The 21,665-nt window shown below is 41.8% G+C and overlaps 2 protein-coding genes across 14 annotated transcripts in view; both read left to right on the plus strand.

Annotated features, from left to right (window-relative positions):
• Positions 1-8,965, plus strand: part of ATAD2 (ATPase family AAA domain containing 2) — a 36,557-nt gene extending 27,592 nt beyond the window's left edge. For 3 of the 4 annotated variants that reach the window (XM_075743381.1, XM_075743382.1, XM_075743385.1), the window contains 7 exons: positions 249-408; positions 761-883; positions 980-1,129; positions 2,314-2,712; positions 3,401-3,525; positions 5,850-5,978; positions 7,480-8,965. In XM_075743381.1, the coding sequence (XP_075599496.1) occupies positions 249-408; positions 761-883; positions 980-1,129; positions 2,314-2,712; positions 3,401-3,525; positions 5,850-5,978; positions 7,480-7,524 (1,131 nt within the window). In that variant the 3' untranslated portion in view covers positions 7,525-8,965. The remainder of the gene's footprint in view (positions 1-248; positions 409-760; positions 884-979; positions 1,130-2,313; positions 2,713-3,400; positions 3,526-5,849; positions 5,979-7,479) is intronic. The other variant, XM_075743384.1, reaches the window with a different exon arrangement.
• A 909-nt stretch (positions 8,966-9,874) lies between these two features.
• Positions 9,875-21,665, plus strand: part of ZHX1 (zinc fingers and homeoboxes 1) — a 35,472-nt gene continuing 23,681 nt past the window's right edge. For 7 of the 10 annotated variants that reach the window (XR_012833716.1, XR_012833711.1, XR_012833712.1 and 4 more), the window contains exon 1: positions 10,560-11,289. The gene's annotated coding sequence lies outside the window, so the exon portion shown is untranslated. Of the gene's footprint in view, positions 10,216-10,558; positions 11,290-21,665 lie in introns of those variants that run through there. The other 3 variants (XM_075743373.1, XM_075743372.1, XR_012833717.1) reach the window with 3 other exon arrangements.

Below are 21,665 nucleotides of genomic sequence, written 5' to 3' on the forward strand. Positions count from 1 at the left end.
TCTCTTCCCTTCTCTGCCCCACACATGCTTTTGACCTCCCTGCTGCTTTTTTTCCCCTCTTCAGGCCTGTCTCTTCAAAGCCAGTTGAAATAGCCCTTCTGTTTTCAAGAAACTAACTGGTTAATTGCCACATCTTTGGATGTGCCATAAATATTTGGGGGTTTTAAGTCCTTTATTTGACTTTATTAAAATAATTAATTTTGGTAGGTACTGTGTTAAATCTCTGAGCACATACATTTCATTTGTAGGTACCTGATTATGACGCAGTTATTAAACAGCCCATGGACCTTTCGGCAATTCTCTCTAAGATTGACTTGCACCAATACCTAACTGCAGGAGACTTTTTAAAAGACATCGATCTAATCTGTAGCAATGCTTTAGAGTACAACCCAGATAAAGATCCTGGAGGTGAGGATGTGTTTTTATCCCGAATTTGGAAAAATTTAAAAGGTATAAATTGATAAATGTCATTTGTGGACAGTAGACTTGGGTTTAGATCATTTTAAACATCAACAGAGATCATTTCTTGCCAGGAAGTAAATGTTGTAGCATTAAACTACTTGGGCATGCAATTGTGATAGAAGTGTTGATCAGTAACTAGTGCTTTTGCTTTAATAATTAACTTTTATCTTGTTACACTGAAAATATTCACTGAGATGACTTTTCAGAACCTACCTATGAAAAGAGCCAAACCTTTCAAAGTAATCAAAGGATTTCGTTGGCTGTTAGAAAATACTCAGGTCTGACTGTAAAATTTCAGATCGTCTCATTAGGCACAGAGCTTGTACTTTGAGAGATACTGCATATGCCATAGTGAGGGAAGAAATAGATGAAGACTTTGAACAACGCTGTGAAGAAATTCAAGAATCTCGTAAGAAAAGAGGTATGGTTTCTGATACTAAGGATTTTAAGACTTGTCTCAGTATTTGTAACCAACAGCGCAAGACACAATTCTTTGCTATCTGTTCTTTATTGCAAGGTTGTAGCTCTTCAAAGTATGCTCCGTCTTACTACTGTGTAATGCCAAAGCAGAACTCCGTTCCTGGGTGTAAGAAAACAGACCCAAAGTGTAATGAGAAAATGAAGATAGCAGCAGCACCTGTAGATTCCAGTACACCCCGCTCTAACAGTAAGTTGCATTTTATTCAGACTTCCTTGGAGAAGGTGCTAAAGTCACTGATACCTTCTCTGTTCTTGTGACATAACAGGTTTCTCTGATGCCTGGTTCTTTATGCCAGAGGCATTACGGTTTTTAATTTGTTTCAAAATGTGAGATAAATCCAGAGGTCGTTCATTTAATATGGTTATGAAGTTCAAGTACAGTGGTTGGTTTACATTGAAAGACACTGGCCTTGATGGCCCAACTGACATTTAATGGCTCCTAAGTTGCTACCTCTTGAAGTCAAAAATGTTGTATATGGCAGTTTCTGAATACTCAACTAGTTTTTAGTTATACGAAACAGTATTTTTCCCTTCTCTGCCCTCAAACGTTGAACTCTGTGCCACTTCTTACTGTGATCTCCAGCTGAAGGGGGAAAGGGAAAAAAATAGGGAAGCAATAATAATACATAGGGAAAGATCCTTATTTCCTCACTTTTCCTGTGAAAAGGACATGAAAGAACAAAGGGACTTGGATCTCTTTCAGTTAAAGCGCATGACATGGTGTGAAGTTTCCTGGTCTCACTGGCATGACTGGGAATTTTGCCATTGACTTCACCCACTTGCTTTGTGCTGTACTCCGTGAAGACAAGGAATGGTGGGTTTTTCTGGAAGGCAAAAGTGCAAAGTTTGTTTTAAACAAGGTTAACTGAATCAGAAAGCATATGAGGTGTAAGTCTTTACAGGCAATTTTTTCTCCAGCAAATATTCCCTTAAAATTGCGTCTTTAATGCTGCCCAACGTGCGTTTAGGCTTTTGAAGTTTTCAGCTTCATAATAGATTTGAAGAAGGGCTCATCTCCAAACACTCTTCTGTTGTTTATCTGTATTAGTTCACGTAGTAAGACAGTAAGCAACTTCACCTGATAACCTTCCTTTGCAGTAATACTTCTCATCTGAAGGAAGAATTTTCTGCTCCTAGAATCTTGAAGCTGCTGATGGTTTTGTGAATGAAATTCTGTAGCTGGCTTTTTAAAATCTAATTGCAAATTGACCTCATTAACTTGCAACTCTTTCTCGAGACATACAGATGATAGTACTTGAGCTCCTTTGATCATTTTCTTTGTTACGTCAACTAAGATGAGGATGCTGGATTTTGAAGGAAGACCTGGTTTTGGTAATGTTTTGGATTACTTTTTCTGATACCTCTTTGTAGATGTGTCAAAAAGAAAACGCAGAAAGAACAAAGGGTCTTCAAGTATCGTAACAAAGAGGAGGAATTTCCAGTTCAATAAAGAGAATAAAGTTCCAGAAGACCAAAATGAAGTGGAGAGTGATGAAGAGATGCCAGAAAAAGGGTTTTCTAACATGGATCGCGCTGAAGTTGAGTCCACACAGGATTCTTTAATGGAAGAAAATGAAAACGTACTTCAGGAACGACAGAAAAATGGGAATGAAAATAAATCTGGGACAGAAAATGAGAGAGAGAGAGTTCTTGTGCCTAAATCTGCTTCTGAGAAGAGTATCATGCTTCCTGAACATTCAGACCTAAGAGAGGAGAGCAAAATGCCAGATTACCAAACAGCAGAAAGTTCTGAAGATGGAGATTCAAATGGTAAGTGAAAGGTCAAATAGGTTATTTAGGTGGTTCTTCTTCCTGAGGATTACACTATTTATTAGGTTTTAGCCTTCTTTAGTTCTGTTATTTCTGCAGTGTATCTCTAAAATCAGCACACAGCGTTTCTTGCATAAGGATGCTGCCCCTCTAGTTATGCAGGCCAAACTCGTGGTTTTCTGCAGCTGCTGGTTTCTTGATTCTGCAGTTTGTTTTTCAAATGGTACCTAATTGCAAAACAATCGTTGGCCTTCTTTTATTGTATGAGTATCGTCCCACTCATGAGCAGCGTAAGTTAAAAAGCTGTATGTACTTCAAGCGGCATGGACCCAGAGTCCCATGCAGAATACAAGACTTAGGTCCTAATGTTTGCCATGTAAGACATGTTTCCTAACCTTAATTATTTTGGAGTGTTACCGTGCAGTGCTCTAATGGCAATGTGACTGCATTTTTTTCCTGGTTTTACCCTGCCTTTTTCCTCTAGTGCTTTTTTTTGCGTCTAATTGTTACGGAGCGGTGACTTTTGCCAGAAAGTAAGTAAAAATCAAGCATTTCTCAGTGAAAAAATGGTAGAAATCCTGTCTCTGTCACCGCAGAAAGCGACTGTATTCCAGGTACAGGATACTTCACTGACACTGTATTCCAGATGAACAGAAATGCTGACTTTAAGAAACTTGTGTCATTCCAGATTCGTGGGTACACCGTATGACTCGTGGGAGACATTCTCAGGTAGAAGAGCAACAGGTGGTGTGTGTCGATAAAGCTGTGGAAATGCTTACACAGCCAGTGATTGTGGATTACTATGAGCTCAAAGTAAGTCTAATGTCAATTTTGTTAATACTGAAGTAGGACGTTGCCTTGCTACGTGTAAATTAAGTCAGTTAACCAATGCCAATTAAAACAATTGATGGGAAGGATATCAAGCTTGTGAAATAATTCAACCTGTAATGGACTATGACTGTTGTGTTGCCACACCTGGTGTAGGCTGCTGTTCTTGATTTTGGTTCTCTTCCTAATCTTTCATTTAAAAGGGCTTGTTGAATTTGAAAATAGCCCACTAGCAACCTGCTAGTACTGTTGGTTATTAATGTCTTCACAGTTTTTTATGATGGATTTGGGGGTTTGGTTTTGGGGTTTGCATGTTTTCATTTATTTGGAACCTGAAAAGAACCTTCATATCTAGCAGTGATGACTTGAAACCTGAAGTTAGGTTGACATAAAGCTCATCGAGGATAAAATACTAATACCGACTTTTCTGAAATTCTTTCAAAATCCAGTGTGAGAATTTCACATTCATACAGTTAGTGTTATAAGGCTTTTCCAGTCCCTCGTAGAAGCTGCTATGCTAGGCTACAGTTGGGGAAAGGGTTAAAAATGGCCTAGCTGCAGGGGGTAAAAGCGATTCCTTTGCATGAATTGCAGAGGGTAGAACAAGGGCCTCATCTTCAGGGGATATTGCAGTGAGGAAGTTAGGAAAATTGCTAGGTTGGAGTCCTGGAGGTTGGCCAAAGCAGAGGAGGCCTGCTCTTTACCTGCCGTGACGAGAGAGGGAGTATTACACGGCTGTTTCCCCTGTGTGGGGAGAATGTGACCAGATAGGAATCCCATGCGGTGCAGGGGCTTGCCAACACAATTTCTGTCACGTTTTTAAGCTGTGACCTAATTTGTGGAGGTGAAACTAACTTTTTAAAGCTGGCTTCCTAAGGAAGCAGATTTCAGGGGGTTTTGTTGTTCATGTCTGCTTCTGTGTGTAGAGAAGCCACATAGGTTTTTCAGAGAGTCAGGGTGCTAACAGTGTGTGCTCCAAAGTTACTGCCCACTGTGGAAATGGTACGGTAGAGCCCTTATATATGTTTCAGCTATGAGAGCTACAGTCATGAAACGCATCTTTCAGAAAATTTGGTTCATGAACATGGATGCCGTTGGAACTAGCTGCTCATACCAGAGAGCCTCTTTAGGATTCACCTGCAGTGAATAAGCTAGGTGAACCTCCAAAATGTAGCTGCTTGGTTTTGTTTGGGGGGTTTTGTTTGTTTATTTGCTTAGTAATAGGCCTAGAACTTTATGAACATATAGAAATGCATGCAGTCATCTATGTGGCAGCAATTAGAAATAGTTTCACACGGGATGGTGACCATACACCTCTGTCACATCCTGCCTTTTCTGTTTGCAGCAGCTGAAAGCACGCTGCGTGGCTTTTGTGCGTTTTATCTGCATGTTGCGTAGAATGAAGTTGAGGGGAATACTCAGCTTTTGTGCTCGTTGATCTGAGGGAGGCAGAGTCTGATGACAGGCAGCTGTGTGGCAGTAATACTTTCCTTTGGTATGGCTGCTCTCTTAAGCTACATCTTCACAGCCTCACACAACACACAGGCACTGAATAGCCACAGCAGTGGAAGAAGGTGCTGCCACTAGTTTGTCACTGTCGTTTTCCCAAGATGATTGCATTCACATCTTTGGTAACAGAAAGGACTGTGTGCGAGACTGGTAATTTGCTACAGGCAGAGTCACTCTGCTAGTTTCTCCACTCGTCAGTTTAAAGGCAGGAGCCAACTGATGTACCTTTGCTCCCTGATCTGCTTCAGACGTCTGAGCAGTGTGTTCTGCCAGCAGAGCTGTAGGCACAGTACACATTCAGCTAACGGGTAAAGGTGAGCACCCAAGGATGCTTCTGTTTCCAGCTGGCACAGCTGGATCCAGAAGATTTGTAGCCTGGCTTCCAAAGATCCATTTTACAGTGCCCTGCATTGCAGCAACAGTTTCTCTAATAAAATGGAACAGTGGCTTTGCTGTGGCAGCAACTCTACGACAAAGTGGATTGTGTCATTCCCTGCTGTTCTGGAAGCAGTTGATTCGCAATTAGGATTGTTGCTGTGATAGATTGATTAGTAATAAAATAGTGTCTGAAATTTAAGCTTTCCTCTTCTCTGAAGTATGAAAAAGTAACTCCTGTTCTTCAGTTAAATCTTGTGAGAGATTTAATCTGTTCTCTGAACCATTACTCATGTTTCATAATATAAGAAAGTGGGATGTTGTTTGTGTTGTATTGTTATTGTTTAGCTTCTGAAAACATGAAGAGCCTGTTCAAAGGATCTTGCACTATTCCAAACTGGTAGTTTCCTTTTTTTTTTTTTCAGCAACTGTTGCATTTTGTCACTGTGGTAACTAAAAAGTTCAATATATTTCACCTGGAAAAACTATATGCTGTTCTTAGTCAGTGCATTTACCACCATCGGGAAGATTACGACAAAACTGCATTAGTGAAGGTAATTTTTTTTTTTTCTTACAGCACTTTCTATCACTGTTATGCATGTGTGTCTTAGGCATGCGTATGTGTGCACTCTGGACATCACGCTTCCTTAGCATTACTCTTTACTGCTTAGTTGCCTGTGTTACGAGGCTTTTTCATTTCAGTGTGGAAGAGGTTTATCCATATTGCAAAACCATTGTTGTATTTGGCATAATTGTTGGCAGTTTCAGCAGGAAATGGCTTGAACTGGAAGACAGTGGGTCCACCCACACAGCCCTCTCAAAGCAGTTAACCTCAGTCTGTCAATAGTCCTTCTCCAGAAACTTTTTTGGGGGGGGGGGGGCTACATAAGGAGGGTGCTTTCCCCAGTCTGTTGCTTCCTCGTTCTCCCCTTACAGGCAGTCAGACATGGTAACACTTCATATAGTAGTCGTTCCATTCCTGAAAAGAAATTAGGTATGAAACCTAACAAGAGTTTGAGACTTTTCTCTGGTCTCACCACAATCTCCTTTTAACAAGCATGGCTCGACCATCTTTAATTTGACACATGGGGAGATTTCTGCCTCTGACGGTTTAACGTTAATGAGTCAAATTCTCTGTTCTTTTCCTCTAAGAGAGGATTTCTGAGTTGTCAGAACTCTTCCAGAGATGCCCTTGGTCCCAGTCAGGCATTCCCAGCATTGAGTCGATTGAGATAGGTTGGATAGTCAGTTTTCAGATTCAAGATTCTTGAATCCATTTGTCTTTGAGATGCTTGTGACTGAGAACAGATGAAATTCTTTACGCCTCTCGGCCTGCCTTAAAAAAGAGGAGGCCTCTTCTCTTCAGCTCGGGTCATCTTGATCTCTTCTTCCACATCAGAGAAGGAGTTAGAACAGACGTTCTGTTCTGATTGTGCAACAGGGAGGAGTATTTGGATTCAGGGAGGCCGTTCCTGAAAAACGCACCCATGTCTCAGCTAGCATAATAGTTGTTTAGCATGAGAAGGGATTTATTAATGTTATCTTGGGGCTTGTGAGGTTTTGTGACTTGAAGCATTGAAAGTTGAGACTTGATTTCTTTGTTTCCTACTTCTACCTTTAGCTTTAACAAAAAAAAAAAAAAAATCTCCTCTTCAGAGTGACACTGCAAGTCAGTCAGGAGCAAGCTCTACTGTATGAAGAGATAAGACTTTAACAAGTAATTATTCAGAGCGCAGAAAATAATGTTTCCAGCTTTTAGTTGTGCCTTTTCAGGAACTGTCTCCTCTTTCTAACTGTTGGAACCGCTGTTGATACAGTTCCATAGTCTCTTGATACAGAACCACGCAGTCTCTGTAGTCTATTTTGGACACATAAGCATGTGTTTGAAGCTAGTGGGTATAGAAAGATGTTATGGTGGTGCTAGCGCATGTCATTCCTAAATATTACTATACTATGTATGTGTGTACAGATCCTTTATTATTTTTATGAAGAAATAAACAGGGTTCTTAAGCTTTTATTCATGCTGACTGCTAGTTTGTCTTTTTTTCTTATTAGGAAATGAAGAAAGAAATTGCAGCCTTCAGTTATGCTCAGTGTTGATTTCTGCATACTTGACTTCTAATGTTTTCTTTTTACTGCATGTTGTTATCTGTGCGTAATTAATTCAGTAAAGATTCCTTCTACATATATATTTCTATATATATTAAATATATCTTAAAATTTATTAAGAAAGCTCAAATAAAGTCCTTTAACTGCTTTTATTTTGATATTGTTGTCCTATATATAATTTTATGTGACATACTGCTGTGATTGCCTTTGGAACGCTGCAGACCTGAACGTCTCCCAGATAACTGCAGTACCTCTGTTTAACAGAAAATGATAAACTTTTTATCATCGTTTTCCAACTTGTGGGAATACGTTGTTCTGCACTAGTCTGTGGTGCTGTAGAGTCCATCGCATATTACATCAAGGTTTTAAACCAAGTCTCATTTTGGTACATGAAAAGTAAATCCTTTAGAAACCTCTCAATGCAGTTGAGAGGTAGATTTTTTTCATTATGTGATAGCACCTCAAGGGGCTTTCCTAGAATTAACAACCTAAAGAAAGTATGTAGGAGAAACACTCCACAAACATAATATGCTATGGCATATTTTTGCCTGTCCAAAAAACCTAACTTGAAACAAAGCAAAATTTACTGCTGTAACTTTCTAAGATAAAGTTTAGTCTTGGTTGTAATAATGACAATCTTCTTGATACTGGAGAATAGCATTTGAATGCAAATTGTTAGTTGCAGGTTAGCTGGCTTGTAGCTGAATTAAATTGTAAATAGTTTTCTAGTTACCTGGAGAAAATTTTATCTGTTTATTACATAAAAGTGAATATATTGTTGGTGATAAATATATTTAAGTCAAAGCAAAGCAATACCCCATTGTGAAGATGTATGTATCTTCAGCAAAGAAAATTTCTCTCAGTTAATCTGACAGTTATTTTTTTTAAAAAAAAAAGGTAGTAAGATAAGCAAAGTTTAATGTTATGACAATAACATTTTCTATTGGTTGCGATAAAAGATGTGGCACGATACATTGCTGTTTTGTTCCATCACCTCACGCACACAAGGTCTGGTGATACTGAATGCCGAAATGTGCAATCCCTCTGTGTGTGTTTGGTTTCTTCCCTATGTTTCAGTTTTCTTTTTTTGTTTCTCTCTAGTGTTTGTCCAAACATTTGTGTACTATGCAGAATTTTTTCTTTTATCTGTATTGTTTGGATGGGTATTAATAAAAAATGAAATCACCTTTTTGAGGGTTTTGCTCTATTTTATTAATCACAGTATAATTTTGATCATTAACAACCTTACTCTTAAAACCCAGCATGAGTCTTAAGACTTTTAAGATTTGTCTGTGAGCAGCTTACTCTTACTCTTGGTGTATTGGTTCACAGTGAAGGCAAGCACAGGGGGAACAAATATATTGGAAATTTACATATTAATGTGTACTACATTGGAAATATAATAAAGGAATTAAGGTTGTTTTTTAATTAACCTTGGCTGCTGTCACTGATTTTTGATGGGACTGTGGGAGCAGTTTGTTAGCCGTGCTCCCCAGGTAACTGTTGGGAAAACTGAACAGGAGTGACTGTGGAAAGGAAGAACCAGAAACATTCCTGGGATCAAAACTTTTGCTCTTCAAAGCTTTGATCAAACTCCTTCCTGTCACTAGTCTGGACAGGATACTGTGCCTCTACAGGGGCTTTGGTTTTTTAATGATAATTGCGTAAATCGTGGGTCTTCCATGACCAACTGGTAACTCTAACGGTTCCCACAAGCCACATCTTTATTTTCTCTCTCAGGGAAACAAATCCTATTTTAGTGTCTGAACCAAAATGGCAAACAGTGATGAAAGAAACAGAATGTAGAAACCTATGCACTGGGTGTTAAAACTAAATACTTACGTATCTAGGTATGTAATAAAGGGTCTCCTTTCTCCAAATTCTCTAACTAAACCAGAAAAAAAAAGGCGGGGGCTGGGGGTGTTGTGGGGTTTTTCCCTCAGAGCCGTTACTTCTCGCTCGTCCCTGATTTGGGGATCTGAACCCTGCGGCAATGGCCTCCCCCAGCGACAGCTCGGGACGCCCCGAGGGAAACTCGGGGCTGGCGTCGGAGAAAAAGCCTTCATGGGGCTGGAGACGACGCCGTCCTTAAAACCCGTCTGGGTGCTCGGCGGGAGGCTCTACGCGGAGCCGAAGTTTGGCGGCAGAGGAGCGGGCTGCGAGGGCGCCGCTGCCACCTGGGCACTCCCGGCCTGCCATCCCCGCGCCTCCCTGCCGCAGCCGCTTCGCGCCGGCACCTCGCCCGACCGGAGGACGACGAGACGCCGGCGGCCCCCGGGCTGAGGCGCTGCGGCGCCGGGGCAGCCACCCGCTGCCTCGGCGGGGCCGGGCCGCCCTCTGGCTGGTGTCCGCCGCCTGACGGGCGGGGCGGCGGAGCGGCTCCGCCCCCGCTCCCTGCCAGGGAGGCTGAGGCACCGGCCGCTGCTGCCCGGCCTCCCCGCGCACCCGCCCCGGGGCAGCGAGGCGCCGGGAGGATGCGAGTGGGCGCTGCGGGCGGCGGCGAGGCGAGGGTCGGGCGGCCGGCGGCGTTGGGAGTTCCCGGCTCACCCGCCGCCCCCCCGCCCCAAAAGAAGTGCAGTAGTTTGTGAAACGCAAGATGGCGGCGCGGCCGTGAGCGAAGGCGGCAGGCGGGCGGGCGGCGCGGGCGCGGGCTGAGGGGGCGAGGCGGAGCGGCGCCGTCAGGTAGGGGCTCGCGTCTCCTGCCGGCTCTGGCTCTGGCGCGGGCAGAGTAGGGGGCTCTCGGCGCCGGGAGGCGGGAGGGTGACCCCCCCCTCCCTCCCTCCCCCGGGGAGGCGTGCCCCCCGCACGCCTGCGCTTGCCCCCGGGGAACCGGCCAGGTGCTCTCCCGGCGGGGACGGGGCACCGCCAGCGCTGTCGCCGCCCCGCGCCTCCCTGGGGCAAGGGCGGCTCCTGGCCGGCGGGGGCGGGCGGGCCGAGCCGGGCCCGGCGGGGGCGACCGCCCCGCTGCCGCCCGCGGAGTGGGTGCGGTGGGCCGTCCGCGCCCCGCCCGCCTCCCTATTGTCTGGCGGCGGCGGGCGAGCGGCCGGCGCTGTCCCCGTGGCCGGGGGGCATCGCCTGCCGGGGGCGGCGGGCTCCGGGCAACGTGTGGGAGCCAGGGCGGAGGGAGAGCCGGGGGGTAACTTCGAAGTGGACTCCCCTCACACACACCCCCCCACACACTCCCCGGTCCGCAGGGGGGTTTAAACCCCTTCGAGTCCGAGGACGATCTCCTCTCCCCGTTCTTCCCTCCTCCGCCCTGTGCCAGCTGCGAAGCCGGGAGCCTGTTCGTGGCTTTGCTCGCCACAGGGCGGAGGAAGATTCAGCTGATTCTTCAGTCGGAGAGTCAAGAAGTTCAATCCCGCTGCGCCCGGAGGAGCTGGCGAGTTCCCGCCCGGTGTGACCGGGCTGCCTGCGCTGGCGCTAGAGCTGACGAACTGACGGATGGACGGACTGACTGACGGCAGGGAACGAGCCATGAAGTTCTGGCTCAAGAGTTGTTTCGCATCCCGTGTTATTACAGAGCGGGGGCGAGCGTGGAGGAACAGTACGGTGTTATGTGCAGGCAAAGTTGGGGAAGATGTCTGGTTTACTCGTCTTGGGGTGTCTGGGTTTTGGGGTGCGTTCTGATGCTCGCCTCTCCCCTAGATCAGTATGTGCAGCACTGGAGATCAACACCGATTTCAATAAACCACGTAATGGAGGCAGTTCTGGATCTGTAAAAGGACTCAGAGTATCTGCAGTAGTGAACACTATCTGGTAGGTACTTGTGCTTTATTTCTGAGCTGCTTGGACTTTCTGGTAGGTTAAATAGTTAACGGAAGGATGGAGAAGATTACTTTGCGCAAAGTGTCATGTAAAATAGTGAAGGCTGAGATGTCTCTTGGTCTGCAAGCTGGAATGGGTTCCACTTGTTTTTAAAATGGAGATGTGCAGGGAGCATATTGGGGATGTCAAAGTGCATATAAACATTGTATAAATAAAAAGTGGATTGTGTTATAAAACTTGTTATGTGAAAACAAATATTCCATTAAATGTAGGAATCAGAGAGGAATTTTAAAAGCTATGCTGTTGGTTTTGACCAGCAGTCTGGTTTTTGTTTGTTTTTGTTTAGAAGGATTTTATGTAAAAAAAGAAAGCTTGTGAGTACTTACAGAAACCCTGTTTAAAACAACCTGCGTGATGCAAACTATAGTTCTGCCCTGAATTACGATCTCTTTGAGCGAGAACACATCATTTGGAAAACCCTTTTGTTACTGTCTTTAAACATTGCCAGCAAAGCAGTCCATTTCACTTGCGGTGTTAAATGAATTCCCTTAAGCCAATTAGAACTAGATGCCATTTTTTTTATAACTGAAATGATTTGCTTTTAACTTCAGGCTAGTGGTTCTTTATTGTTGCTAGACTGAAAAGCCCTCTGCTACCACATTTGGGTAATGTGTGTGTATACTGTGATTGTCCCCGAACTTGCCTTTGTAAAACATAGCAGTTGAGGTAGAGCTTTTCTTTGCGAGGCATACTTTTCTACTCTCTTAATGTTTCTTATGACTCTCTTCTGGATTATTTCCTCTCTTGTAACACTCTTGGTGACCTGTGCATGCTTTAGCTGGATCCAGTGTCCTGGTGCCTAGCCTTAATTGCTGTCGTTTATCACTGTTGGTTATTATTGGAATAGACAATATTTATCACTGTGTACCAGTATATCATTGGAGGCTGTTACAGCTGTGCATTGAACAGTTCTGCCTTTTGTAGATTTCTCAGTACTGAAGAATTTCTATCAAATAATGGACTTTGTACTATTGTTGGATTCCTTTTGTTCCCAATGTACTGGAAGGACTGATTCTTGTGTCTTTTGCTTCACTGAACAGTCTATAGCATTTCACTTAAAGCTTATTGCTATCCCTGAGCTTTCTCCCTGTTTTCCCCCCCATTTGTTTTTATGCAGTCTGAGGGAAAGGATTAAATTTTGATTAACTTTTTCATCTACTTATGATTGGTGACCCTTATGTCCGTATGTGACTTTAGAAGAGACTTATTAAAAAAACAGTCATATATCTTTGATGTCAGATTCTTTCTTCAAGTCTGAGTTCAGGATATTTTCCAGCTTTATTAAACTGGAACTTCTAAAGCACCAAGTACATATAAACTGGGTTTTGTTCTGTTTGCACATGATAAATATAACCAAGGCACAATCACTTGTAGCTAAGCTATGACTAATCTTTATTTTGGTGATCAGTTTCTCTTTACCTGTCAAGCTGAGGTCTAGTCAAGAATTCCACAGTGTCAAATTCAGTATTTCTATGTTTTCTAATTTTTAGAAATCCTGAGTCTGTTGGAAAATTTACAGAATGATCTTTTCAATGTCTGTTCATTAAATTGAAGTCCTGTATGATAACAGTTTTGAGGTCATGGCGTGGGGGAATGTTCTGAACATTTTTAGCTGAGTGCATGGACGCGCTGTTCTCTTCTGTGTATTAATGGTCAATATTCCCTCTCCTTGCACTTTAGATGTGGGGTCATTGATCCATAAATGTCCAAGATGGTTTGTCTCCAAGTTGTCAGTGACTTGTTTACAAGTGATGCAATTTTCAATACAGTACCATTTCCCCTTCTTCTTTTGTTTACTTGCGATTTCCTAAATAGGCAGCAATATTGATCTTACTGTTCTATTCATGTATCTCCCCACTACGTGTCAGTAGCATCACCTTTGTAGAATATATACCTATAAGAATATGATTTTCTGTTGTTATTATTTAAGTTTCTGATATTGTCAAATTAGGCATTAAAGCAGCTTCTTTCTTCAGACTATCAAACGGATGTGATTACTTATGTTTTCAGCATTATCATTATCATTATTTCCAATTTATTGTCTTTATTCCAATTCATCTTCTCTCCCTTTTTCTCCCTTTTTAAAATTTTTTGTGGCTTCTTCAGGACCTTCCCAAATATTCAAACCACTCTGGTGCATAAACAGTTGTTTCTTTTTCTGTGGAGGTGGAAGCCACCAAAAATGATACATTTCCTTACCCTTTACCAGCCAGATGGCATATCATAATTCTGTGCTTTGCATTACTTTAACTGATGGTTCATTTCCAGTTCTGTTGTCTTTCTGTCAAGGAACTGGAAGGAACTTCCACTCAAGTCTTTTTCATATCCTTCAGAGTTCAGTGAACTGTAATGTATTTCATAGAACAGAGTCTCTACTACCAGTGGATCCCTTCTAACCAGCTTCAGAAGTCAGCCCAAATTGAGCAAAAGTCTGCTCTTGTTGCTTGTGGGAAGATGTGTACTATTCTTTTGTCCTTAAGAGCTCTGATACCATCGTAAATGTTAAAGTTCAATAGAATTCAGTGAAAAAGAGTAGGATCTAAAAGAATGACAACTGGTATAGAGTACATTCTATCATTAAAAATATAAAAAGGGCAGTTCATGCTAAAGCACAGAAACTAGGAAAATTGCTGACAACTAAAAGAGGAACAGATGTGGCTAGATGGTAGAACCTTTAGGAAAAATGGTAAAGAACTTTGAATATGCTACTTTTTGCACTCCTTCAGTGATGTCAAAGATAGCAACTTAACGTTGCAAACCTCCTTGAGCAACGTGACCTCTCCTTGTGCCTCACAGGTCTAAAGGAGCTCAATATATTTTACTTCCAAAGAACAGGCTTCGAATTTGGTTTGGTATTTTAGGTTCACTCTGCTGCTTGGCCTTCCCCAGTGGCGTTTTGCAGTCTGGTGCCCGCCTTCCTTACCCATTGGTCTGACTAGGAGTTGAAGGAATTTAACATGCTGCCAGGGGACCCACAATTTGAAGTCGTCACTCAAGCAAGCCTTGGAGGCTGGCAGTTTTGTTTAAACAGTGAGCAGGCAGAACTGTGTAATGAGGCATGCATAACGCCAGCCCTTGCTTTTTGGCAAAGCCAGCATCGTTCTGTGAGCACCAAATTCACCCCACCAGACAGAAGGACAGAAATGAGCTTTTGAACTTTCTAATGGTTATGGTAAAAGTTCCATATGTTCAGCACTCCAAATCTTCAAAGCATCTTATGAACCACATGTATCGGATAGGAAATAGCTGTTAGCTTACAATGAATACTGTGAATTAGGCAATCATTTCATATAGATTTTAAGGCTTGAATCCTCATTTATAGGTTAGGAGTGTGATTATTTGAACACTGTTTTACCTTACAAAGGTGCTAAGAACTTCATAGGTGGAAATGCACGTTTGTATAGTCCGAGGCAATCTTGGTAGAAGGCTCTAAGCTGGCTTTCCTAAAACATGGAGTATGTTAGCCTAAACAAAATATGGTACTAACGTGATTGCGTTCCTCCCTGTGTTACAATGGAAGGACATGCTTTGTATGTCAGAATGCTGTTGATTTAAAAATTCTACTGGCTCTGTGCATGGGTGTAAGGCTCTGTTCTGGTAATTAGGTCAAAATAAGATCTAGGCATGTTATATGCCCCAAAAAGAGTAAAGGGGACACAATGGGGAAGGAGTCAGGAAAGAACAATTATTACTACCTGGGCTGTAAAAGACTGGTATAGTTAAACCATAGTTACAGCTGTATGCTTCTTCAGAAAGTCCAGATTCCTAGTAGAATGCTTTCAAAGTAGAAAAATAACTGCCTTTTTATACGTAGGTCAGCTGCCTTCAGCAACATCAGTTGGAGCTGAGGGTGCTCTGGAAATCAGAGCTATATCAGTAGTTAGGCACTTGGCAGCAGTTGCCAAGTGAGCTAGATGGAGCAAGCAAGGAAACTCAGGGGTTTCTGTTTCTCTGTAGGATTCTCAGCAAGATGAAACACATTTGTAGCTTCCGTGGAGTTTTTGGAGCATTCAGCACAGCACAATGTCCAGCTTTGGAATGTTGAATACTTACGGCTCTCTGTCCTCCAAACTTCTCAGTGGGGATCTGGACTGTCAAAAGGTTCATCATACCTGAAGTGTCACATGAGTTCAAGTTTTTTGTGCATGGATTGGTTTGAGGAATTGGTGCCCATACAAGATCCCTGCTGGCATTGCAGGTATCCGTTTAAATAAGATGCAAACTAACACAACTTTACTCCCTTTATCTTATGAGTGTTTTTCAAATTTGACTTCTTAATACATTTTACTTAAATTTGTGGGAGGAGTTTGTGGGTCAGTAGGGAACTAATTTTTTTATTTCATTAAAACATATAAGATGGAAGGATATTTGTGTGTGTGTGTATGAGATGATTACAGCTTTAGGTGTTTTATCTTACAGTCCACAAACATTAATTTTAAATCTGATTCATGAGAAGAGGCTTTCTGTTTTTTGTTGGTTTGTTTTTTGTCGTTTGGGTTTTTTTTTTTTTAATTCTCTAGTTCTTGGGTTCCTCCGGGGGAAAAATAAGGCCTTGTTAACATCAGCTGTTTGTTTCTTTGGGGAGAGGAAGGAAGAGGTGAGAAAAAAGAATATTGAAGTAAAGTAAGTTTACTCTTTCCTCACATAGTAAACAGTCACATGCACATTCTTAGAAATATATGTATTAATCATTGTATATAATGTTCAAAGAAGGAGAAGTTTTACATTACTGAACACACTGAAATTTTAATTCAGAATCCTTTGCTTTGAAAGCTTTCCAGTATATTAGTATTTCCTTTCCAGTATATTAATATTTGCATGGATGATGACAGTGCAAACACCGTACCCTGTGGTCACTCATGCTTACTGACAAAGAGCGAACAATACTTTTACTGCGGTTCAGCCCAAACGCGTATGGGCACGAGCTAGTTCTAAGGTCAGAATTTGCAGGTATATTATCCTTTGTACGAGTGAATATCCTATTTCTGGATATAATCTTCATGAAGTTGCTGTCTGTGAATTACTGAACAGGAGCCCTCTTCCTTACCAGGCAATGTTTAAGTCCCGATGCTGCAGAGAGCTGACGAGAGAGAGAGGCTGAGGGTGAGCGCTTGCTGGAGGGCTGGGACTGGAGATTGCTTTGCACCAGAGCAGCTTCTCTGCACTACTTCGTGTGGAAAGATTCAGTCATTTCCACCCAAAGCAATGAAATAAAAAGCTCAGTCAGCCATTTCATTTTGAGATACCCCGCCCTCCAAAACAAATATTAAAAAGAAAATGTAGGTTTTGGCCCATGCATATCCCAGTAATTTCCACTGATTAAGTTGATGCTTGTAATTGGGATCTGTGTGGGCCATGTTTTGCAAAATATCTTTTTTTATTTTCAGTAGAGGAAGTTACAAGATTTATATAGTCTCTTTGGTATTTTATTTAACCCAATAACTGCTTGGGAAGGAAAGAGTCTATATAGTTTACCTTCGTCCTAGATTCAGTTTTAATATCTAATGCTTAAGTGAAGGGGGGGTTGATCTTTATTATTAATGATTCATGCTGCCTTAAAGCACAGTGGTTTCTAGTTGTATGCTGCCTTTCCCACTGGGGGATGCAAACAAAAGAACAATAATTTCAGACTCCTCCTTCAGTTTCCAAGAGAACCTTAGCTGCTCAGGGATAGCTTTGAATTTTAAAAGCATTTTTCTTCCAAATTATGTATTGATTGCACACAAAATAGCAGTGCTGTAATATGCAATTTAAAACAAATGCATGATGGTGCTTATTTGCTTTTAATGCTGCTTTTTCCAGCAGAAAAACAAAAAGTGGATTCTGTTCCCATAAACCAGTCTTGCAAAATCCTTACAAACATTTATTAGTCTAGACACAAAATATTCTCACCCAGCCTCAGCTTGACGATGGCAAAAAAAAAAAAAAAAAAAAAAGCAAGCTAATATTGTACTTGGCTGTCAAAAAAAGGAGGAGGGGAAAAAAAAAAGCTTGCCCCAGGCTAGTGAACCAGTAACATTTTGCTGGAGCTGCCTACAACAACAGATGCATCTTATTCCCATGGGGTTTCCAGGCCTGCCTATTCTCTTATGCTAAACTTGGACACTCTCATAAACATTCCCTTTGAGTACCACACCCCAGTCATATCCTGGGCTCTTCTAATCTGGTTGATTTAATAAGGATACTAGACGTGTTCATCTTTCCTCTCCTTACCAATCTTTGTATTTCCCTATCTCCCCCCAGATATCATTTAACTAATGCATTAATTCAAAAACAATCCTAATATATGGGAACTGGAATAATTGATAGAAATCAAAATTGTTTAAAATAGGTGATTTAATCACAGTTTAAAGCTGCATGTAGGGAACCTTGATTTAAATGATTTCTTCTGATCTTGATTTTCATTTGTGCTTTTGATAACTTTCACAACTGGCAAATGGTTCTCCTTGTTTGATATTCTGGTAGTTAGCAGAGTTTTGTTTTGTAAAGGGATAAATTATATTGGTGAGTGTTTATTTTATCAGTCCTTTATCTCAACATACACTCAGAGTATTAATTTTTACATTTTGTCCTTTTCTTAGAAAATAGTGAATTATGCATATCTTGTTTTTCAGATAATGATTAGTTCCTGTTATTCCCAATTTATGTTGAGCTGCATTTGGTTGGAAATTAAAATTTAATTAAAAATTCCCCTCAACAGCATAACATGTCTGTATTATTAACTAAACTACTGTAAATATGTAGAATATCTAAGAATACATTTATTCAAGCATGACTATATTTTTTTAAACCTACAGATTTATGACACAAAATATGATACTTTTTTATACATACTAGATTAAATTTATTGTTTTTCTGATGATGTATTCATGTCTGTTAAAATTTTAACTCTGGCAGAGCTCATGCTCAAACCTGAATTAGAGACATTACATAGGAAACAACCTGTACCACTTTTTCAGCTTTGAGGCAGGACACTTCTGTCATTCAGAAAATAATTTGTATCTTCACTCAGTGCAGATGTCTACAAAGTGAATGTCTGTCTGTAAGGTTAGTCACTGACTGCCACTAATTCAGTGTTTTCACTAAGAATTTCCAACTTAGTTAACTAAGACAACTTCTAAAAAAAATAATTATATGAACTAAACCTGTGCATTTTAATAGTGATTCTTTTTCTCACTGCTTTTATCCCATTAATAAAAACTTACCTGTTTACAGTTAGAACTGTACTTCAGGCAGTCATCGTTGCTCTTAATGGGGATAACAGGTTTAGTGTTGGTAAATTAGATAGGTGTTACTCATACGAGGGAATGTGTTCAGTGTGTTCTTGAAACATGAACGTAAATTAACAGTGTTTCTGACTAAAACTGATTTTTATTTTCCTACTCTAAATAATAGGAGGTTTAAACATAATACTGATTCTTCTCTTCCTTCCCCTCCCAGCTCTGATGCTATCCTGTTTTGTGCTGTGTCATTTTTTGATGCTTTTCTGTTGCTTCTTAAATGTGTTTTTATCAACACAGCATTTTTTAATAAAATTCTACTGCCCATTTTCACTTAAATCAGTGAGAATATGATTTTGACCCTGGGATATTTATACAGCTTTGAACTACCTATATATTTTAAAACAGAACTAATACGATTTTTCGATGGTGTTTAATGCAAAAAAGAAGCAAGCAGCCCCACAGCTGTTCATTTTAAGCACAGTGTTTTAGTTAACTACATACTTTCCACTTAAATCCTGTTGTGCTAATTTTCCACCATTACACTAGTATGTGAGAGACAAAAAGTGAAACTGGTTGGTCTGTTGTCAGTAATCCTGGCTCTTCCCTGCCAGGACTGAACATCAGAGGTTTGTGTTTCTCCTGCAAGAGTTGCTCCCATGACAGGCAGCTCCAGCAGAACAGGGCAAAAAGTGCCGCCTCCCGCTTGCCTCGGCCAGTGTCTCCCCAACTGAGGGTTGTCCTCTGGAGCAGGGCTCTCAGCAGTTAGGAGAGGGATCATGTGTCTGGTGGAAAGTAAGTTACAGAGGTGAGGTTCGCGGTCAAAAGTTTGGGGGATGAGCCTGGATAACGGGGGAGCTGGGAACAGTCTGGTAGAAGATTTGATAATTCTTGCTGGGTTACTTTACTGCTGCATCAAAGGCCTTTGTTTAGGTGAGCCGGGAGCAGTGTGGGACGGAATCGGGCTATTGCTGGGCTCCCAGTCCAGCACCATGTGTGAAGTAGGTGTTAGACATGGCAACTACAAACTTCCTGATCCCTGTGCCATGGCTGAGGGGCTTGTTCTGGTCTGCTGACTCTTTAGGACCCTTCATTACTCCGTGGTAACTTGAGTACACAGTCACCTCTCTGACTCCCGCAGGTGACTGTGCTTCGAGTTTCAGCTTTTTATTCCACGTTATACTCGGAAGGTTCTGTAGTCCCCTGTCTTCTACCTTTTTTGTCACTGGGCTGATTGGCAGTCAACAATGTTTATCCACTCTGCGAATGCATGATGGCGGGGCGGGGGGGGGAGAAGGGGGATCAGTCTTTGTCACACAGAATAAGACATTATCTCCCACAGAAATCAGCGGGAGCATCTAAGTAGTACAGTACAGTACTCAGCAGGGGAGCGGAGTCAGGTCACTGTTGCAAATAAAACTGCTTTGCTTTTTGCAAAGGTTAACTTGGTACACAGTGGTATTTTACTATACCGTTGAGAACTGCAGAGAGTGTTTATGCAGGCAGCGTGGGCTGCCCTCATTCTTTTTAGTTATAAGCTGAAACATCCCAAAATCCTGGGGACAAAAATTAGAGTAGGAGGGACTTCTGGAAATCATCTAGTCTGGCCTCCTGCTTAAAGCAAAGTTAACTGTGAAGATAGATAGGATTGTTTGGGGTCTTACCTAGTTTTGAAAACTTCCAGGGATGGAAATTCCTTAAAAGTTCCCAGCAGATCTCCACAACCTCTCCAGACAACTGGTTACAGCTCCTCGCCAGCACTGAGTTGCTGATACTCTGCTATCACCATGCCCCTAAAGTGATCTTCATCTGTAGCAGACCAAGAGTATGCTGGTGTTGCAGTGAGAGGCAGGCAGACCTGAGCTAGCTTGACAGTCTCACCCTGGTCCTGACAGTAATTTAGTGCTGCACTGGGAATTATTGTACGTAATGGCAGTGACCAAGTACCCTGAATATGGAGAGGGAAACTAAAGTGGTATATTTGTGTTGTGAAAGTGCTGCTGTGTGACCAGCATTGGTCGGATCAGATCAGAGAATAACATCCCAAAGAACTTCTGTAAGATCAGCAGTGCTTGCAAGCATGAACACAAGATTTTTCTGCATCTCTCTGGTATGGAGGAGTCTGTCAGTAGGGATTAGGTGAACTCTTGGTTTTGTCTGTCCTTAATTCATGCGATTTAGTTTACAGTTGTAAAGCTGTTATGTGACACTGGAAGCGTTCTGGAGCCACTTTAAAAAGAACCTTTAAAAATATCAGCTCTGAAGTCACATTTTTTACTTCCTAAGTGGAGAAACAAATCATGTGGCAAAGAAAATAAAGGACTTTTTATGCACTCTGTGCTCCTTGGCCTTCCACAAAGTGGTAGCAGACCTAAGAGGCTGGAGGAGGGTTTAAGGAGGGCACGAGGTGGGAAGCAGGTGGGTCCGGGGCATGCGGAAGAGATTCTGAGGAAGCACGTGAGAGCAAAAGCCCATGGTGGCATAAGTGGTAGAGTTTCAGCCTTGATAATGTGCCTTGAAGTCTTCACCTTGACATGTGCTAACCTAGGCCCGTGCAATAGAACTATAGTTATTTTTTTTTGCTTTTCAAGTGACACTCCAAGTCCTTGTGGTTTTTTCCTCATTCATAAAACACTGGCTCATACAAACATTAGGTTTATACATATATTTATTTGGGGATCTTTTACAAGTTACTTAAATTATGGGTCTGCAGATCTGTGCATACATGCGGAGTATGTAGCAGTGCATATTAGTGTCACCTGGTGAGTCCATTGTAAGTCCTTGTTTTCAGTTTCTTATGATCATTGAAATGAGAATTTCTCACACATTGTTTCTATTTGGAGGCTGCTTTTGTTCTCTATTCATTGAGTTTTGGGGGAACATTCAGCTGGTTCAAGAGCAAAATTAACAGAGTGAGGAGGGAAGCAAGGAGGGGAAGACAGGCAATCTCAGTGTAAAAGCCATATTATCTTTCTTTTTCTGAACAGCTCTGTGCCTCGGGGATTTGACATAGGAACTTGAAATTTGGCAAGGATCTAGCCCTGAGGTCTGAGAAATGCATTCTGCTGTTTAAAAAAAAAAAAAAAA

The sequence above is a fragment of the Balearica regulorum genome, chromosome 2 (genome assembly GCF_011004875.1).
Source record: "Balearica regulorum gibbericeps isolate bBalReg1 chromosome 2, bBalReg1.pri, whole genome shotgun sequence".
Lineage (NCBI taxonomy): Eukaryota > Metazoa > Chordata > Aves > Gruiformes > Gruidae > Balearica > Balearica regulorum.